General features: G+C 36.4%; 1 protein-coding gene across 2 annotated transcripts in view; it reads right to left on the reverse strand.

The window, feature by feature from the left end:
- The window catches only part of hgf (hepatocyte growth factor (hepapoietin A; scatter factor)), a 79,625-nt gene that overhangs the window by 43,460 nt on the left and 18,484 nt on the right, over window positions 1-17,681 (reverse strand). Inside the window, exons 2-6 of one of the 2 annotated variants that reach the window (XM_031899028.1) lie at window positions 17,096-17,261; window positions 14,893-15,005; window positions 14,327-14,441; window positions 5,871-6,013; window positions 2,423-2,540 (exon numbers count right to left, since the gene is read on the reverse strand). In XM_031899028.1, the coding sequence (XP_031754888.1) occupies window positions 2,423-2,540; window positions 5,871-6,013; window positions 14,327-14,441; window positions 14,893-15,005; window positions 17,096-17,261 (655 nt within the window). Of the gene's footprint in view, window positions 1-2,422; window positions 2,544-5,870; window positions 6,014-14,326; window positions 14,442-14,892; window positions 15,006-17,095; window positions 17,262-17,681 lie in introns of both variants that reach the window. The other variant, XM_002933096.5, reaches the window with a different exon arrangement.

The raw sequence follows: 17,681 nt of genomic DNA on the forward strand, positions 1-17,681 counted from the left end.
GAAGAAACACTGGAATGTTGGACTCAAAACAATCCAGTATTTTTAGCAAAAATAAAGATAATTTGTGCTCAGATGAATTTGTGCATCTCAAGAAACCAAAGCTAAAAAAAGTACAATACAGTCAGTCTTGATGTGCCCTAGAGAGACTGCTCAGTTTAAACTGTACTTGCCATTTTTCAAATAAAATATAAATATTGTACATTTGTGATGAGCCAAACACTCTTTATTTCAAACAATGAAATGGTGGGCATTGATGATTTAAGTAAACAAGGTGGGGAAATTTCTTTGCAATCAAATGCAAATGCATCTTTGCTATGAACACATGCTCTAAAATAATCATGTGTCTTTTTTATTCTTTTATTGATGATTTAAGTAAACAAGGTGGGGAAATTTTTTTTGCAATCAAATGCAAATACATCTTTGCTATGAACACATGCCGTAAAATAATAATGTGCCTTTTATTCTTTTATAGAAAAGCAGCACAGTGTAAATGGAGACATTACAGACAAAGGATTTATTCCAATTGCTTTGTATTACTATGTAATGACTTAAATGATTAAAATGAAAACTATTAGTATAATAAATATCCGTGCAAGACATGACAGACTCACTCCTAGGAGCCTGCAGCTGCAAAGCTTCATGGAGCAAGGCTAATATTTTGCAGTATGTAATTTTTTTTTAGAGAGAAATTAAGCCTGTTATTATGCGATGCAGCCGGTTGCTTAGACATATTATTTTACCAATGTTATGTTGTAACTAATTTCCTGAAAAAATATTCTAAGCCTCTGCTAGAAACGAAGCAGCTGTGGGATGACTTAAAGGTGTAACTGGCACATCTAAAATTTATAATGGCTACAACCCATGAAATGCGATAATGGGTAAAATAGAATCACAATTTGGTTTATTAAAGGTATGCTGTAATTTTATAATTTCCACTTTTTAAACTCTATTTTAATTTAAAATTGCACTGTGTAAGGTTAACGTTTCCTATGTGCTTCAATCACTGAGCCTGGCAAACAGACCATTATCTTGAAAATAATGAGTGCTCTGGTATGGCATCAATTATTGCTAAAGAAGTTAAACCTGAATTACTGTAAATCAGCAATTTTTGGACACTTAGCACATGATTTGCAACTACCCTAATGTCTGGGTTATAAAAAGTGTATTGTTAGGGAAGGCAGAGAAAGCGTTCATGCTGCTCTGTAAATGTATGACATACCCCTGCCATCAATTGTACCTGCTGAGTTCCCAGCACCCACAGTTGTGTGCCAGAATTGATGTGGTTTGGCTAATTTTTAGAGCTCAAGTAGGGAAGATTTCTCAATAAAGCACCGGGCAATGTACAGTGCAGGTGCAGTTGTATTGTATGTTATGGTCCCTGGGGAAAAGAACCTACAGGAGTCTACAGAGGCTGCAGTATGTCATTGTATTTAAAAGTGAAACCAGCACCATATATTATTCCTAATTGCCTACAAAATTAGGGTTTTTCACATTTATCCAATATGTCTCCTTTAAGTGATCAGCCTTTGATGTGTGATCTATGGCTAAAGACCCTGGTCCGATTCATTGTGGCAACTCCTTGTAACCCTGTAAGGGCTCTGGCACACGGGGGAGATTAGTCGCCCGCGATTAACTCACTGTTCGCGGGCGACTAATCTCCCCGAGTTACCTACCCCTGCCATCCCACCGGCGAACATGTAAGTCGCCGGCGGGATGGCAGACGCGGCGGCGCGATTTCCGCAAACTTACATGTTCGCCGGTGGGATGGCAGGGGTAGGCAACTCGGGGAGATTAGTCGCCCGCGAACAGGGAGTTAATCTCGGGCGACTAATCTCCCCCGTGTGCCAGAGCCCTAAAAGTAATGCAATCTCCTGGTGGCCCAGCATATTTAGTGCACCTATAATGGCAGCCTTGTTTGTTGTAAAGCACTTTGAGTCCCACAACTAAAAAAGAGGTATAGGACCTGTTATCCAAAACACTTGGGACCTGGGGTTTTCTGGATAAGGGATTATTTCATAATTTTGATCTCCATGCCATAAGTTTGCTAAAAATCATTTAAACATTAAATAAACCCAATGGGAATGTTTTGTCTACAACAAGGATTCATTATATCTTATTTGGTATTGGGTACAAGTTATTACAGAAAAAAAGGAAATCCTTTTTAAAAACGTGAATTATTTGATTAAGTCTACTGAAGATGGCCTTTCCATAATTTGGAGCTTTCTGGATAATGGATAATATACCTGTGCCTCTTCCCGCTGGCCAATACCAGGCAAGTAGTGTGCATTCTAACATGTGACTAATGCATTACTTCCTGTAAAGCACTTTGAGTCCTATGAGAGTGAAAAATGCTATATAAATGATACCCTTACCTTAATAGAAAATTATGTGCCCCATTCCCTTACCCTTAGCATGTCCTTACCTTTCTGGGCGAAACTTGTGCTTATGGGGCCTCTGTAAATCCCAGCGCTGACATTCTTTTCCTGATTCTGTATAATCCATTGGACCTCTGTAGTGTTCTCCATTACATGTTACACAATCTACTGTAAAAATAGATTTTAAATATGATTTTTTTGTCATAATGGAGACAAGCAGTATTACTTGATGATAGGAAGTTCATGCTTTCTACATTTTTGAAACATTTTAAATGACTTCAGAAGACCAGTGGAGTTACTCCTTTTCTTACAAATTGCACTGGGAGACTGGAGCAGCCCCTACGGCTTATGAACAAATTCCTAAGATTTCTAGATGTGGCCTCCAGACTTTGAATGACAATACTGGGTGTTAAACTTTAGAGACACCTAAACAGCCACCAGTTTGCAATCCATTTTATTTCCTTTTGCTTTTTCTTATGTAATACTATTTTGTACATATGATATAACAAGACTTATCTCACTTTTTTTTGGCCCTCACATTAGTACTGAAGAAAAAGTGTTTCCAACCTGATACTCACATATGCTTTATAAATCGTCAATTAGGTGGGAACCAGTGTTTCCTAAAAACATATTTACTTACTTTACTACTGGAACTTCACAACAAACTCTCATCAACAGGTTCCCTCTATTGCATTCACAGCTCTTATTTCCAAATGCTACATAATATATGAATTCATAGAAGTTACAGATATAGGGGGAGATTTACTAAGGCACGAATGCTTCGAATGCGTCCGAATGTGTTTTTTTCGTAATGATCGGTATTTTGCGACTTTTTCATATATTTTCCGCAACTTTTTCGTCGCCCTCCCAAAAAAATCGTATTGTTGCGCCGAGTACCAATGTTTTGGATTCATTAAAGCTTCAGTATCATGACTTTCCTTGGGCCAGGTTGGAGCTGCAGAGTGGCATTTATTCCTCTGTGAGGCTTCCAAAATCATGCAAAGTTGGAAAGGTTTTTCCACCATTTCCGATCGTTCAATACGATAAAGTCGCGACGGCGACGAAATAGTCGCGCAAAATACGATAAAGTCGGGACGGCAACGAAATTTTCGTTTCCAATACGAATTTTTGCTATTCGGGATTCGAATTTGGGCTTTGGTAAATCTGCCCCATAATGTTCAGCCTCAGAAAACAGTGCCATCACATAGATGACCCTTCTTGGGTTATTTCTATCCATGATGGGTGATACCTTTTGTTCTACCAGCCTCAATTACGTTCTGCTACGTACCCTTAGCCTATTGCTGTTAAGCTGGCCATACACTCTAAGATTGGGTGGGCCTTATCGGGCTAATTGATTGTTTGGCCCTAGGGCCATCAAATTACAATCAGGGGCATAGCTGTTGGGCCGAGGACCACATCAATGAGCCAATGCGGTCCCCGAGCCGAGGGGATAATCAAACCTGCCTGATCAACACCTGGACAATTTTCAGCCAGATATTGATCAGGGAGACCTGACAGGGGTCCCCATACACAGGCAAATATGCTGTTGAATCAGTCTAAAGGACTCACATCAGCAGCTTAAATCTACCCCTATATGGCCACCTTTAGAGTGAATGATTACAGGATCTTGCCCTTACACTATCAATTCCTAAATTGCAGGTCTAAAAAAAGAGTCCAAAGCCTGGGATACCCTCCATTTTATCGACTAGATAGCCTACCTAAAAGTCCTGGTGCATAGCAGATGTAAGTTTTCTTCCAGGACATATTTAACCAGGATGATGAAATGTTACCCTCTTACAAACATACAGACCCAGGCTATGGTTGGCATTAACTCTTTGTGGTACTGCACAGTATAAACACTCTATAAGTGGGTGTATTGTCACTTTAGGTCTTACCATAATATCCAGCACAGAACAATTATTCCGCATACTGTAGAACAAGAACTTGTTTGTAAGTACATTCACAGAGACCATTATCTACAATGAAAACCATGTGTGGTAAAGGAGGCTTTCATGCTGTTACTATGGACTACACTGTTTCTGGTTTTTATTTACAAGCTGCATTCATATTTTCATGTTCTGTCAGTGACTTTCCTAATAACCACAAGATACAAATAGGTATCTGGTGCAAATGTGTGTATTATAAATCAGTTCTTGTGATTTGCAGAGAAAAAGTACACCCCATCGTTATATATTAGCATAGATCTGACTTAAACTAGCTTAAATTAGCTTCACATAACTTGTTTGCATTCAATTACACACACTTTCATTTTTTCTGCAAGCTTTCCAGCTTATTGAAGGTAAAACTCTAAAACCATTATAGCTAAGTGTAGGTTGTTTATACTGTACAATTGTATACTTAACCTGTCAAGAAGAATTAACACTTGAAAAAGAATAGAAGAACAAAAAATGAACCCAGCTCATTTGCATGCAAATAAACACTTTGAAAATTACTTTGCATTACCTCAAGGTAAATTTAACAATGAAAGGAAACCATATGTTGTCATAGCCATTAAAAAGAAAAGGAAAAGAGTCTCTTAGATACCTTTTTTTTTCTGGAGAAGTCAATTACAGCTATAACAGCTGACACAATTACAGTGGACAATTCTTGTTGTAGTTAAAGAAAGGAACATTTTTGTATACTGTGGTATACTATACTGTATATTTATCTGTTCATCTTAAAATATAAGGAAATTAAAATCAGTCGTACTGTTAGATACCACGAATTTCAAGGAATGTTGCAATGCATTTGATAAAATACTGTGCTACACTCTGGTATTAATACTCATATTATAAGATTGATCCGGTTTCACAGTTACTACATTATACTGTGATGTGGAGTCATAGGGTCCACTGGTTGCAGTGTTTTTAGTAGAAAACTAGGAAAATAGAAAGGAATTAACTACAGAAAGTATCTTTTATTTCTAGCAGGACAAATGTAAAGGCAAGGTGGAATCTAGTGGGCATGAGCAAGGTCCGATGCTGGCTCAGTGACAATATTGTTTAGTGTCAGACCAGTGTGGGCCTGACATCCAGAATCCAGCCCAGTTGCTGCGGATCAGTGAAGCAATTGTTTCAACCTTTTGACAATTTGTAATAGCTTGGAGGAAAAGAGGCAGTCAACTTTCTCTGGTTTAAGCAGAACTTAAACCAGCAAAAATTGTATGAAAAAAGTTTAACTTCACAGATATTTCTCTTGTCATATCTAAACATCAACTACCAAAGAACTACAATATAACTGTGAAGTGGGATTTTGTTCTGAACAAATGGTTACAACAAAAGGTTATAATTTGGTGTGTATTTGTGAGCTTTATAATACCCTTTCAAACAAGGCCCTGTAAACCTCCAGAGTATGTGACCATTGTTTAACATGTTGCAAGTTTTATTAAAATATTGAGAGTGCTGCATATCAAAAAATCCTCTGAGTGATACAATTTAATGGTAGCCCTATTTTAGCAGCAAGGAACACACATTATGTAAAGCATTTTCTCATTACCTTCTGAACAAAATGGGATGTCACAGACATCATGTCGAACCTCTGGACTTTTTGTGAAACACCAAGGTCCTCCTTCTTCCCCTTTAGGATTTCGGCAATAGTTCTCCTTGAGATCTTTTCCACGGTAAGTCGAAGGCAAAAAGCTAATTTGAAGATGACAATATGGTTTAATTACAAAGAGCACATGATCACCTTTTGTATTTTTTTATGTAAAACAATGTATTTACTAGTGATGAGCGAATCTGTCCTGTTTTGGTGGAAAATTAACTAAAATACACAAAAATTTGCTAAGCAGTGGAAAATCCATGAAACAAGCCTGTTGCGTTTTTTTTTTTTTGGTCGCGCCCAATTTGATGGAACCGCAACTGTTTTTGACATGCAACAAATTTTTGCGGACGTTTTGCGAAATGTGGAATGTGGAAATTCGCTGCGAATCCATGCCTGCCAAAAAAAATTTGCTCATCACTGGTATAATGTTCATTTACACAATGGAACACATTATTTACAGGCAATGATAAACTCTATAGCAATTGTATCCTTTTAAAAATAATGTCACAAAAAAAATTAGCTTTCAGTCTCATTATTTATCTGAATTATAATGTATAATACATGTGCCTGAGAATAAATCCTGCAATTTTACAGCTGGATAGTGTGAATTGAGTATATGTGGAAGCTTTATTTATCTTTCCTACATCTATTAATCATAGAAGTTGCTTTACATCTCTCTCTAAGAAGATGACTCTAAAACATATTAAATAAAAGTCTAATTTTAGATTTTTCATTTTTAACTATTGCAATAAGAAAAATAGCTGAAATACGTTCTATAATTCATGTTGGGTTAACATTTATTGGTGTAAAACACAAAGTTTCCAGCTTTGTGTGTGTGGGGATTCAAAGGAAGCAGGGTTACCCCAATGCCATCTTCAAACTTATAGTGCACCCAGGGAGTACACTGCTATAGGCATATTGGGCCCATATGGCAGTTCCACATAATTTGTCTTTACTACAAGTAGCAGACTGGGGAGTATTTTGGGAATACAGTGGGTATGTGGCAGGAAATAAAAACATCAAACTTTCCACTTGGCATGGTTCACTCTCCTGCCAGTAATAAGGCAATACTGCCTAGATATGCTATTTATTTAATATAGAAGAGAGCCTTACTATAAATATAGACACAAAAAAATACAGGGGAACTTGAGAAGAAAAACATGAAGAAACTTGGTATCTAAGAGAAAAAAAGAAGAAAGAAAGAAATGGGAAAAAAAGATAAAAAGAGGCAATGTTGAGCAAAGAGCAATTTTAGAAGAAAGAAGGTGAGTGGAGGCTGTGTGCCAAAATCATGAATAAGCTCAACTATATCAGGTGTCCTTTGTAATAACACAGAGCTATATCAGATGTCCTTATTCATTTATAGAAGTTTATCAGGTTTCATGCAGAGCTGAATTTGGTGTCATATATAATAGACGCACATAGCTATCTATAATACACAGAGCAGCGTTTTATGTGCATTTTTCCACAGTATGTTCAGGTCAGAAGGATGATAAACCCATCTTAACTTTCTGCTCCAGGCTGCCCTCCTTGAGCCCTTAATTTGGTTCTTAGAAAAATACATGATTTATGTACATTGCACATGTGAATATTTACTCCACCAGAGGAGTAGAGAATAAAAACGGAGATTACAGTTAACAAATCAATTAGTGTAATATGAGCTATATTTTTACATGCAAGTAAAAATACCAGTAAAGGGAAACTTTCACTTTGAACATTTAAGTTAGGAATGAGTCTTAGTTGTAAAATGCATGACTTTGTGTAAAAGAATGTTGTTGTTTTGGGGTAGGGGAGGTCTGGTCACTCCTTTTAAATTAATTATTTTAGTGAAGTTGATTAACTGGTCCTAGAAATACATGGATTTGCTCATTTTTAGATATTTGTTGTACAGTAAATGAGTGCAGTCTTTTATATTTATTTCTTGTAATTTAATAATGTACTTCTTATTCATTCTTATTCTTATTCTCTCATTCTTATACTCTCATTCTTATTACATGATTAATAATGACAAAATTAACAACAAAACTGATGAACTGATGACAATATCTTAATCCTGTGTAAAATCGCAGTCTTCGAAATTCCAAGTTTACATTGTCACAACTACTCAATGTGAAAGTGCTGTTGTCTTTTAAGTAGTCTCTCATTAACAAAGTGAAACTGTAAGCTGAAAATCTTTTTTTCTATTTTTCTTGCAAAATGCAATGGCAATATTCTGAGCTCTCTGATGATTGTCTTACTGCCAATTCGTGGAATGCTTGTTAATATAATGAAATGTCTCTGTGGAACAATTGCACAATGGGCTAGGTTACTGAAGCTAACTTGCTACTGATGATTACACAATGAAACAATACGACAGTGTTACTGCAGTGGCAATAAGAGACTGTTTTGATGGCAGGATATTTTGAATGCTGGCACAAGATGACTGCAGAAGTGCAAAATACTGGCTGAAAGCCAATGCAGAAGATGTGTATTGTGACTGCAGGAGGGTCACCTAGTGGCTCTAGGTGACTTTTGGAAGGTTCACTGGCATTAAGAGGGTTGCTCTGTTAGTAAGTGACTGCAGAAGGGTAGTCGTCTGGTTCACAGTGACTGCAGTAGGGTTGCACACTGGCACTAAGTGACAGCAGGGGGGCTGGGCACTGGCAGTTGATAAGTGATGGTTGTGCAATGCAAATAGATTGTTTCCTGAAACTTATATAGTGCCATTCTACAGCCTTCTATTGGTTACTTTCACTGCCAGAAAGATAGACAATGCATTGTTAGCAGCCTAGTTGCAATATTTAATTGCAGTGGGGTTAAACATTGGTTCTAAGTGACTGCAGGAGTAATGCTGAATGTCTTGAGTCCTCCGTGTACTAGAAATCCTTAAGGATAATTTTACCAAAACCCTTTGGCATATGATATGTATATATTTCCAAAATATAGATAAAAAGAGCTTTTGATAGTTATTTCTAACTGAACCTGGTTGCTACAATGGGGGCCCCCTCCAAAATTAAAAGTAGTTTCTAAAAGCCTGGTTTGGTTTCATAAAGAGACTATTGCTTCACACAAGTGTGGAGAAACCACCCTCGTAAATACAGATGCTGCGATGAAGTTTTTCTATCAATTCCAGCCCACACACACTAACCAGCAACAAATGTTCATTATTACTCCCATATTTGTTTTGCACATGATCAGCTTTCAGTGATGACATCATTACTCTTTATTTCTAAATAAAATAGCGTGCAGCTACTTCATTGTGCTAATGGCCTTTCAAATTTCAACTGTGCAGCAAGGATTAGGTAAAAAAACAATCAAAGCAGCGTGCTTCTTGTTATCTCCATGCACTTACACTTTGATTTCAAGCTGCGGCTCTAGGCATCTGTCAACTGCTTGTGCTAAACCTTTCTGCTCTTTATCTGTAGGTATCTGTAATGTTACTTTTCCTTTACAGTTTGTACTCAATGTCTAAATAGATGCCCTTTGATTGTATTGTTTCATTAAAAATGTAGCCCATCTCTAGACTTTACGGCATGACCTAACCTGTGTCTTTTAAAAAATAATTTTAACATTTATTAAACCCAATAGGATTGTTTTTCCTCCAATAAGAATGAATTATATCTTAGATAGGATTATGTACAATGTATTGTTTTATTATTACAGAGAAAAGGGAAATCTTTTATTTAAACATTTTAATTGTTTGATTAAAATGGACTTTATTGATCCCATACATTAGAATGTAGTCCTTTTAAATGACCTTAAAACTATGTTATAATACAGGGGTGGGCAAACTTTTTGGCTCACGGGGCACATTTACTTACCCCCGGGCCAGACCGGGCCAGGGCGGGCAGGGCCAGGCCAGCGTTACGCCCCCTTAGTCTGTTTAATTCCGGCCCGCCAATGATACCAAGTCTCGCGTGATGAGACTTGGCGTCGGCGGCGGCGGGCCAGATTAAAAAGGCCAAGGGGCCGGATGTGGTCCCTGGGCCGTAGTGTGCCCACCCCTGTTATAATAGCATTAGTACAATCACAATGTAAAAGTAAATCCTCCACAATAAAGTATGTGTTTAAGCAGGTATCTAAAACCAGTGTTTTGGGGTGCCTTTTTCTGATCTCTCCTACTTTGCAGCCCTCAGACCCTTCTTATGCTTTAAATGTGCCCCCCATCTACACTGATCATTTTCAAATATTTTTCATTCACAAATTATTTCAACAACTGCAAACATTACAATTATTAAAAAAATAGTCATTACTCAAAAAAAGGGGTTTTCTCATACCTCATATTCTATAGTATTTCTGCTTTGTCATTTGTGTTAAAGAGAAAGTAGACATTATCTATAAATAAAACTGTATTGATTGACACAAATGGGCAGATTCAATTTGATGAGAACAACTGATATTGTGAATGCTATTGAAGTCTATGGGAAAAAGTATTAAATGAAAGAAATGTTTTTTCTTCTCAGATTGAATCTCACCCATAAGTTTTCATGAGATAAGCCATAAAATAATGTGTTCTCATATTTTTGAATCTGGCACATCGTATTTTAGAACCAGAAGACTGACACAGTGAACATGATCCCAGTATAACTAAAGACAGAGACAGCTAAGAGCATTCTTCCTATATTAGAGATGAAATAGAAATATGCAAATGTGATTACAGAGAAACCTTAATTTACATATCCTGATTTTAATTTTTGCGGCATTTTACGTCATTTTTTTGTGGTCCCAACAAAATACAATGCACAGTGCATTTCCCTGATTTTACATTTTCCTGGATTTTATGCCATGCCCTGAAAAATTTAAAAAGGGGGTTCTGCTGTATATCATAAACAGTATCACCTAGAATGTATGAAAATTGTAAGATTTTATTTTTACTAAATCACCTAAAAGTCCAAAATATTATAAAAATGCTTAAATCTAAAAAGGGTGTCTGAAACTTAATTTGTGGACTGTATAATACTACTCATTAAGCCAAATCAATCTTTATTTGCTGCAGTGTCATCTGGACATATTGATAGGATAAGTGTACAGTCTCAGACATCTGTCTCTTTTGTACTGTCACCAGTGGAGACCTGTAATGCTTTGCTGTAAACAAAATCCTGAGGGCACAAAATACTTCTTAGTACAAGGAGGACAGCTGATAAAACTGAAGGTAAGACGCTTATTTTTCACTCTCAGACACAATGATCCCAACTTCTTTAGCTTGCGTAGTACTCATAGGTAGCAATCTATTGGTGGCAGTGGAAAATATTGCTAGTTTTATTGTGAGCCAAAACCCACTCATTGCTTTTGGCAGTCATTTGAAAAGGGTCTGTGGTGAGTGTTACTGCATAGTATTGATGAACACATAAAAATAAATGGGAAGATATAAACTTTTTATAAGTAGGATTTTCCTTCCCTTTATTTTTATGTATATTTCCCATTCAAAATTTTTCATAGTTTTTTATTGGATGCCTGTATAGCTGCCTCATAAAGTAAGCATAACCTGTTATTGCTAGCCTTTAGCACATACAGATACTGCAGACTAAGCCATGTAAAAATTCAGTGCTAAGTTTTTCTGTATTTTATGGTGGTGGCTGTACTGACATTTATATGTGTATATGCATTTTTATTTATTGAAGTGTTTGTCCCACTACAGTGCTGCAGACAGTAGTGCTATATAAATAATATATATTATTTATATAGCACTAATGTCTGCAGCACTGTAGTGGGACAAACACTTCAATAAATAAAAATGTATATACAGCAACAAAGATTTAGTGGCACAACTTATTACACACAGGAGGAAGGAGTTCTCTGCCCTGTAGAGCTTACAATCTAAATGGGTGGGTTGCTTACAGCCAAAAATAGGAGGGTAATTACTGTTGCCGCTCACAATGCCTGGGCACTTGTCAGTAAGTGCCTAGAATGGACAGAGAAATGGAATATAAGGACAGAATTCCAAAAATAGCCCAGGCAGCCCAGTGAGTCAACAGGGTTAAAAAGCATGCCCAGCAGCACTGCTAAGAAGTATATGTATAAGCAACCACCTTATTCTAGTCTAGTCATGTTTTATGTCTTAGCTTCCACCCAGTAAGGTCAACACTAATCATTCAATCTTCCATCTTAATGGCCAACTCAGTATTCTCTCTACTCCATGCTTTAAAAAACTGATAGACAGATAACAACTGCATTTTATAGTGTTCCTAAAGCAGTGACTTTTAGATGGACGTGCTGTCTCAATCAACTATTATTATAAATCCTGCCTAGACAAGTGATCAAAGATCTTTGTGTTGGAGTAATTATAAAATAATATCTATCCTAAATCCTCCCATCTATTTATTAATGGTAATTAATGGTAATTCACCTTTAACATAACTTTTAGTATGGTGAAGACCAGGGACCTTTTATACCCGGGTGCCACATTCAAATGGAAAAAGTGTTGGGGAGCAACACAAGCATGGAAAACGTTCCTGGTAGCCTATAGAAAGCTCTGTTTAGTTTTACACTGGGTTTTATGCAACCAGAACTTGCCTTCAAGCCAGGAATTCAAAAATAAGCACCTGCTTTGAGGCTACTGGGAGCAACAGCCAAGGGGTTAGTGAGCAACATGTTGTTCACGAACCACTGGTTGGGGATCACTCGTGTAGACAGTGATATTCTCAAATAATTTGCAATTGGTTGTCATCTTTGTAATATTTGTAATTATTTTGCTTTAGCATCAGTTTGGAATTCAGCTGGGGTTGATAGGGTCCAATTTACCCCAGCAATCAGGCAGTAGTTTGTATTAGAGACTGGAATATGAATAGAAGAGAAACTGGATAGAAAGATAAGAATTAAAAAGGAACAATAACAATGTAACATTACATAGTATTTTGGCTTTCAGTGACCCCCACTTGAAAGCGGGAAAGAAACAGAAGGTGGCAAATAATTAAAAATCTCTAAAAATTTTAAAATGAAGGCAGTTAAAAACAATAGGGCATTTTGTAACATAAATGTAAATTAAAAGGTGAGCTACCACTTAATGAATAAGAAAACTTAGAAGAGTTGCATTATGGGTCCTAATAATGGACAACAGTGTTATAAATGCAGAACTGCGCTATTTCCTTCCTCACTATACGCTAAAGCAGAGCAGAGAAAGGCATGTCTATTTAAGTCTATTTAATAAAGCCAGTTGCTAAAAATATTTTTTTATTGATGCATTGCTAGAAGAATTTTCTTAAAATAATCTTTATCTTAAAAAAAAAAAAAAATTAAATATTAAAAGCCATACACAGAATTACAATGACAAGGCAATTGGAAAGACAGGGCAGAATAGATTTGTTCAAGATGTAAAACTGCTCTTGTGTAATGAAAGAAATATACTTTAATAAAACAATGTAATTGGATTTGTAATCATAATGTAATTTGTAAAGCTGTTATTAACAACAGTATATTTCTTTCCCTTTATATTCTCTCCAATGCTTGTTCTTACTCCTGAAACAATGTAGCAAGCCAGCTGATTTACAGATTTTTAGCAGAACAGTCCTACATTGTTTCAAGAGTCTGCGCCAAACATGAGTGTGGATAACAGAAAGTGATAAACAAATACAGATTTTAATTACATGTACAAATAATTTAAAAATATTTTAAAACGTTATTAATGTATATTGAAAATTTGCTCAGAGTTACATTTTCGTTTGTGCAAAAATGAGTTTTTATTTGGACATCTCTTTCAAATAAAATTTACATTTTTAGAGAGCCACACCTTTTTAATTCCTTGTGACTATATCTACTTAACCCTAAACGGCTTCCAGCTTGAGCTGTCTAAATGAAATACTAGATTCACCTCTAAAGGAGGGTTGCACTGTTTCTCAATCTAAGGATGTATACACAACAACCTAGATTAGCATGGGTATTTAGGATGTTACATTTAAAAAAACAATTTCTTCTTTTGTAGTACTTCTTAGCTTTTAACAAAAGTTAAGGGGCATTTGAAAGGGGGTCGCAAAAAAGGTAAGTAGCTCATACTCTGTCTGTGGTTGCACAGCCCTGAGTCCCTCCATAGAAGCACCATGCTATCCCAACTAAAAATAGGATGCAGGGAGTTCTAGCTAGTTCTAGTTTGATCGAATTTATACAAAGTCATTAGCCTGACTATTGACAGAAAATGCTATTTCAAAATGACGACTATATTTAGAGTGACAAAAGTGAGCAATTGTTTGATTTTTCTAATAGCTGTATTCTCTGAAGGGAGACAGACAAGTCCAAATATTTAAATTTTTCTTGTACAGTTTAAAATGTGTCTGTATTCACAGCAAATGATTTCCAGCCACACTGAATAAACAACTCACACCCCACGCCTATGTAGAGAGCCTTTTGGTCAGTAATTTGCCAAGGGCTATTGCTACCACCTATTATCAAGTTCTCTTAGACTATAATTATGCACTCAGTTTACATTCTTTTCTTACCTATGCTCATGGGGTATCATTGAATTCCAAGGCTGGCATGCAAGACCCCTCTTAGTTACATTCCTGGTCCCTCTGTAATTGCTCCCTTTTCCATGAATACAGTCTCTGATATAATCTAGCAAAAAGAACATTTGTTGATAAACATAATTTTGAAACAGTAGCATTTCAAATAACAAACATTTTGAAAGAAAGATGTTTCTAATGTACATCAATTTACTGGGCTGGTTTGTTAACATGTATCACATCTGCAGTTTGCTTGGTATAATTGGTTTCAATGAGCCCTGCAGTTCAGAATGCACATTTTATATACAAATGGTCAAAAAATAAAGCATTAAATAACATGAAACCAGACAGATAAACATTGTTCGATATACTTGTATTTTCTTATACAGTATTTGGTAATTAAATCTGCATGCAAAATCAGTAACTTGCATGATCTATCCAGTCAAGAAATGGATTTATAAAACCATAACTCAGTCTCTGACCCCCACCCAAAAGCAGGTGGGTGTACTGTATGTGATGCATACTTCTTCTAGAAATGTTCTTATGTATTCAAGAATAATTACCTTTCTTTTCATAAAGATCAAATGAAATGTCATATTTATCCTTTATTCCTGCTGACATAGTGTTGAATGAGAACCAATGGCATCTTTTTATGTTTTTGTCAAAAGCAAAAGCCCTGGAGAGAAGAAGAACATTTAGTCATATATCACGCACACACACAGCAACTTTTAATTAATTATAAGATTTTATAGACTACCAGGGGATCAAGACTGCTTTACAGCCCAGTTTCTGAACAGGTGATACACAAACCCCTAAAGGCAGTCTTAGCAGAGCCTGGGGGCACTTTAATACCAGTTTACTTTAATTGACCTACTTTCTGTACAAATAGACTCAAAATTACAATTGGTATGGATCCTACATCTCTTCCCTTGTGTCTCCGTACGTTCCCGGCCGACTCCTTCGTTCCTCGCAGAGCAACCGCTTGGCTGTGCCCCCCACTACTACTGCTGTTTCCCGCCTTAAACCTTTCTGCCTTGCTGCCCCCTACATTTGGAATGCCCCACCCGGTTTCCTCCGGAGAGAATCCTCCCTCAGTCTTTTTAAATCTAAACTTAAAGACTACCTTTTGGAGCACTTACCTAGCACCTGATCTGGGAACTGGCACTTATATTGTAGTGTCACCCACTGTGACCTACAGCACTTACATTTGCCCATTTGTGTCTGTTAGTTACCCCTCCCATATAGATTGTAAGCTCTACAGGGCAGGGACCTCGTTCATCTTGTTTCTGACTCTTATTGCAACTTTACCTTGTATTTATTTGTATTTATTGTTGTACTTTGTATTTATCCATTATCTTTAACCCCCTGTTTGTATTAATGTATTCTACTGTACAGCGCTGCGTACATAAGTAGCGCTTTATAAATAAAGATATACATACATACATACATGCTTTTCCTCTTTCTTTAAGTGTAAAGGGCATCTTGGAAGTAAGAATCTGGCCTAACTCCCAGAATGCCTTTCAGTAATTCATAGCTAGATTCATTTGGAAATTGGGTCATAAGTATCTCAACACACATTCAATATGGCAGCCAAGACTTTTTAATCCTATATTTTGCTCCACTTGCTTCATAATTTCTCATCTATCCTATTTATTTCCAAAAATAATTATAGTGGTCAAACATTAGCTTTTACAGGCCACCTTCTATTGTCAGAGGGAGCCATGGTGAGTATGTCTTATATCTGAGATCTAAACACATACGTCAACATATTAAAACACTAGTTCTTCACTTTTCTTACAGTGATTCCATAATTTGCTCATTGGAAACAGATCTATGTGCTCCCCCATACACTTTTTGCACCCTGTACCATACTTTGGCAGAAGTCTTTCCCTTCATATGTTATAAAGAGCAGTGGGCACAAACTTTTCCCAGTAGCAGTAAACCATAGCAACCAATAAGATGTCAAGTGCAAACTGGCTGTTTCATAATGGATAGTGGAGTGTAAGATTCACTGTCCTACCCCCTACTTGCATCCTAATTTGTGCATCCTTCAGACATTTAAGTCAGGGAGTGACTGTACTACAGTAATCAATGGAGTGGTCTCATGATGAAACTCACACTGCCCAAGCAATGATACTGGTTTATCTTGTTAAATATGATTAAATATATTGCTATTAACTCCCACTTGTTTATGTATTTTATTCAGTTTTAGTAATGCCAAGTCATTTTTATGTCAGACAAATGCTGAAAACAATGACTACATTTGTTTATATAGTATATTTCCTTAAGTCAACAGTAGACAAAAAAACATTTAAAAACTATGGCAGATTTACACACAGAACTTTAATCGCTGAGATCACGTAATAAGAATATGTAGCCAGCTTAATGCTAAACACATTGTATTCTAGGTATATATGTGGGGTCAGCTGGGGTCATGTAATCCAAGGCTTATGTATCCTGTTCTAGATAAGTATGCACTTCCAGTAATTATATTGAAGTTGATATGTATATGGATTACTATATTTTTTTAAAAGCTACCTTCAATGTTTATCTCTTTATACACAAGTCCACTTCTGCCTAAAACAACCTTCAATTTTCTCTTGAAATACACTCCTCTGTTTCCAAACTGGCATTTTTTTTAAACATTTTGTATTTTCAGCAACAGTTCTAAATAAAAATGGCCACACCAGGCTAGAAAAAAATGGTATTTTCTATTAGTCCATTAATTACTAATGTATTTTATTATTATAATTAAAGATGACTAACTTGCAAGTAAACGGAAGTCCTTTGTTCCGGCTACATCTCTTAGCACAGTTTTCAGTGGTGTTGAAAATTTTTGTTTTCACCTCCAGTGCTTTGTTTAGTCTAGTTAATGTCATTTCAGCAGTCTTCTTATAGTCATGCAATGCATTGCGTTTTTTCCCTCTGCCTTCTGAATGGGGGGAGAAAAAATACTTGATTAGTATGTTAGTCATTTCCAAAAGAATTAATATAACATTTCCTGAATATATATTAAATCTGAAGCTTTAAATAGGATGGACATTTTTGCCTAAAGGAACAAAATTGTAAAGTTCCAAAATGATAGTTACTTGTAAAGCATTTGCAGTTGAAAGCCATATTTGCTGACTCGCCTTTCAGTACTGTGTCTTGTAGCAAGTGTAAGCCTCCAGTCAAGACACATGCCTTGCATATTTGTACAGTCTCTTTTAAAGGGGTGGTTCACCTTCAGGTTAACTTTTAGTACATTAAAGAATGGCTTATTCTTAGTAACTTTTTAAGAATAGGCCATTCTGCTTTATTCATAATCCTGTCTCTCTTTCAAAGAACTGCCTGGTTGCTGAGTGAAATTGGA

This window comes from Xenopus tropicalis, chromosome 3, assembly GCF_000004195.4.
Source record: "Xenopus tropicalis strain Nigerian chromosome 3, UCB_Xtro_10.0, whole genome shotgun sequence".
Classification (NCBI taxonomy): domain Eukaryota; kingdom Metazoa; phylum Chordata; class Amphibia; order Anura; family Pipidae; genus Xenopus; species Xenopus tropicalis.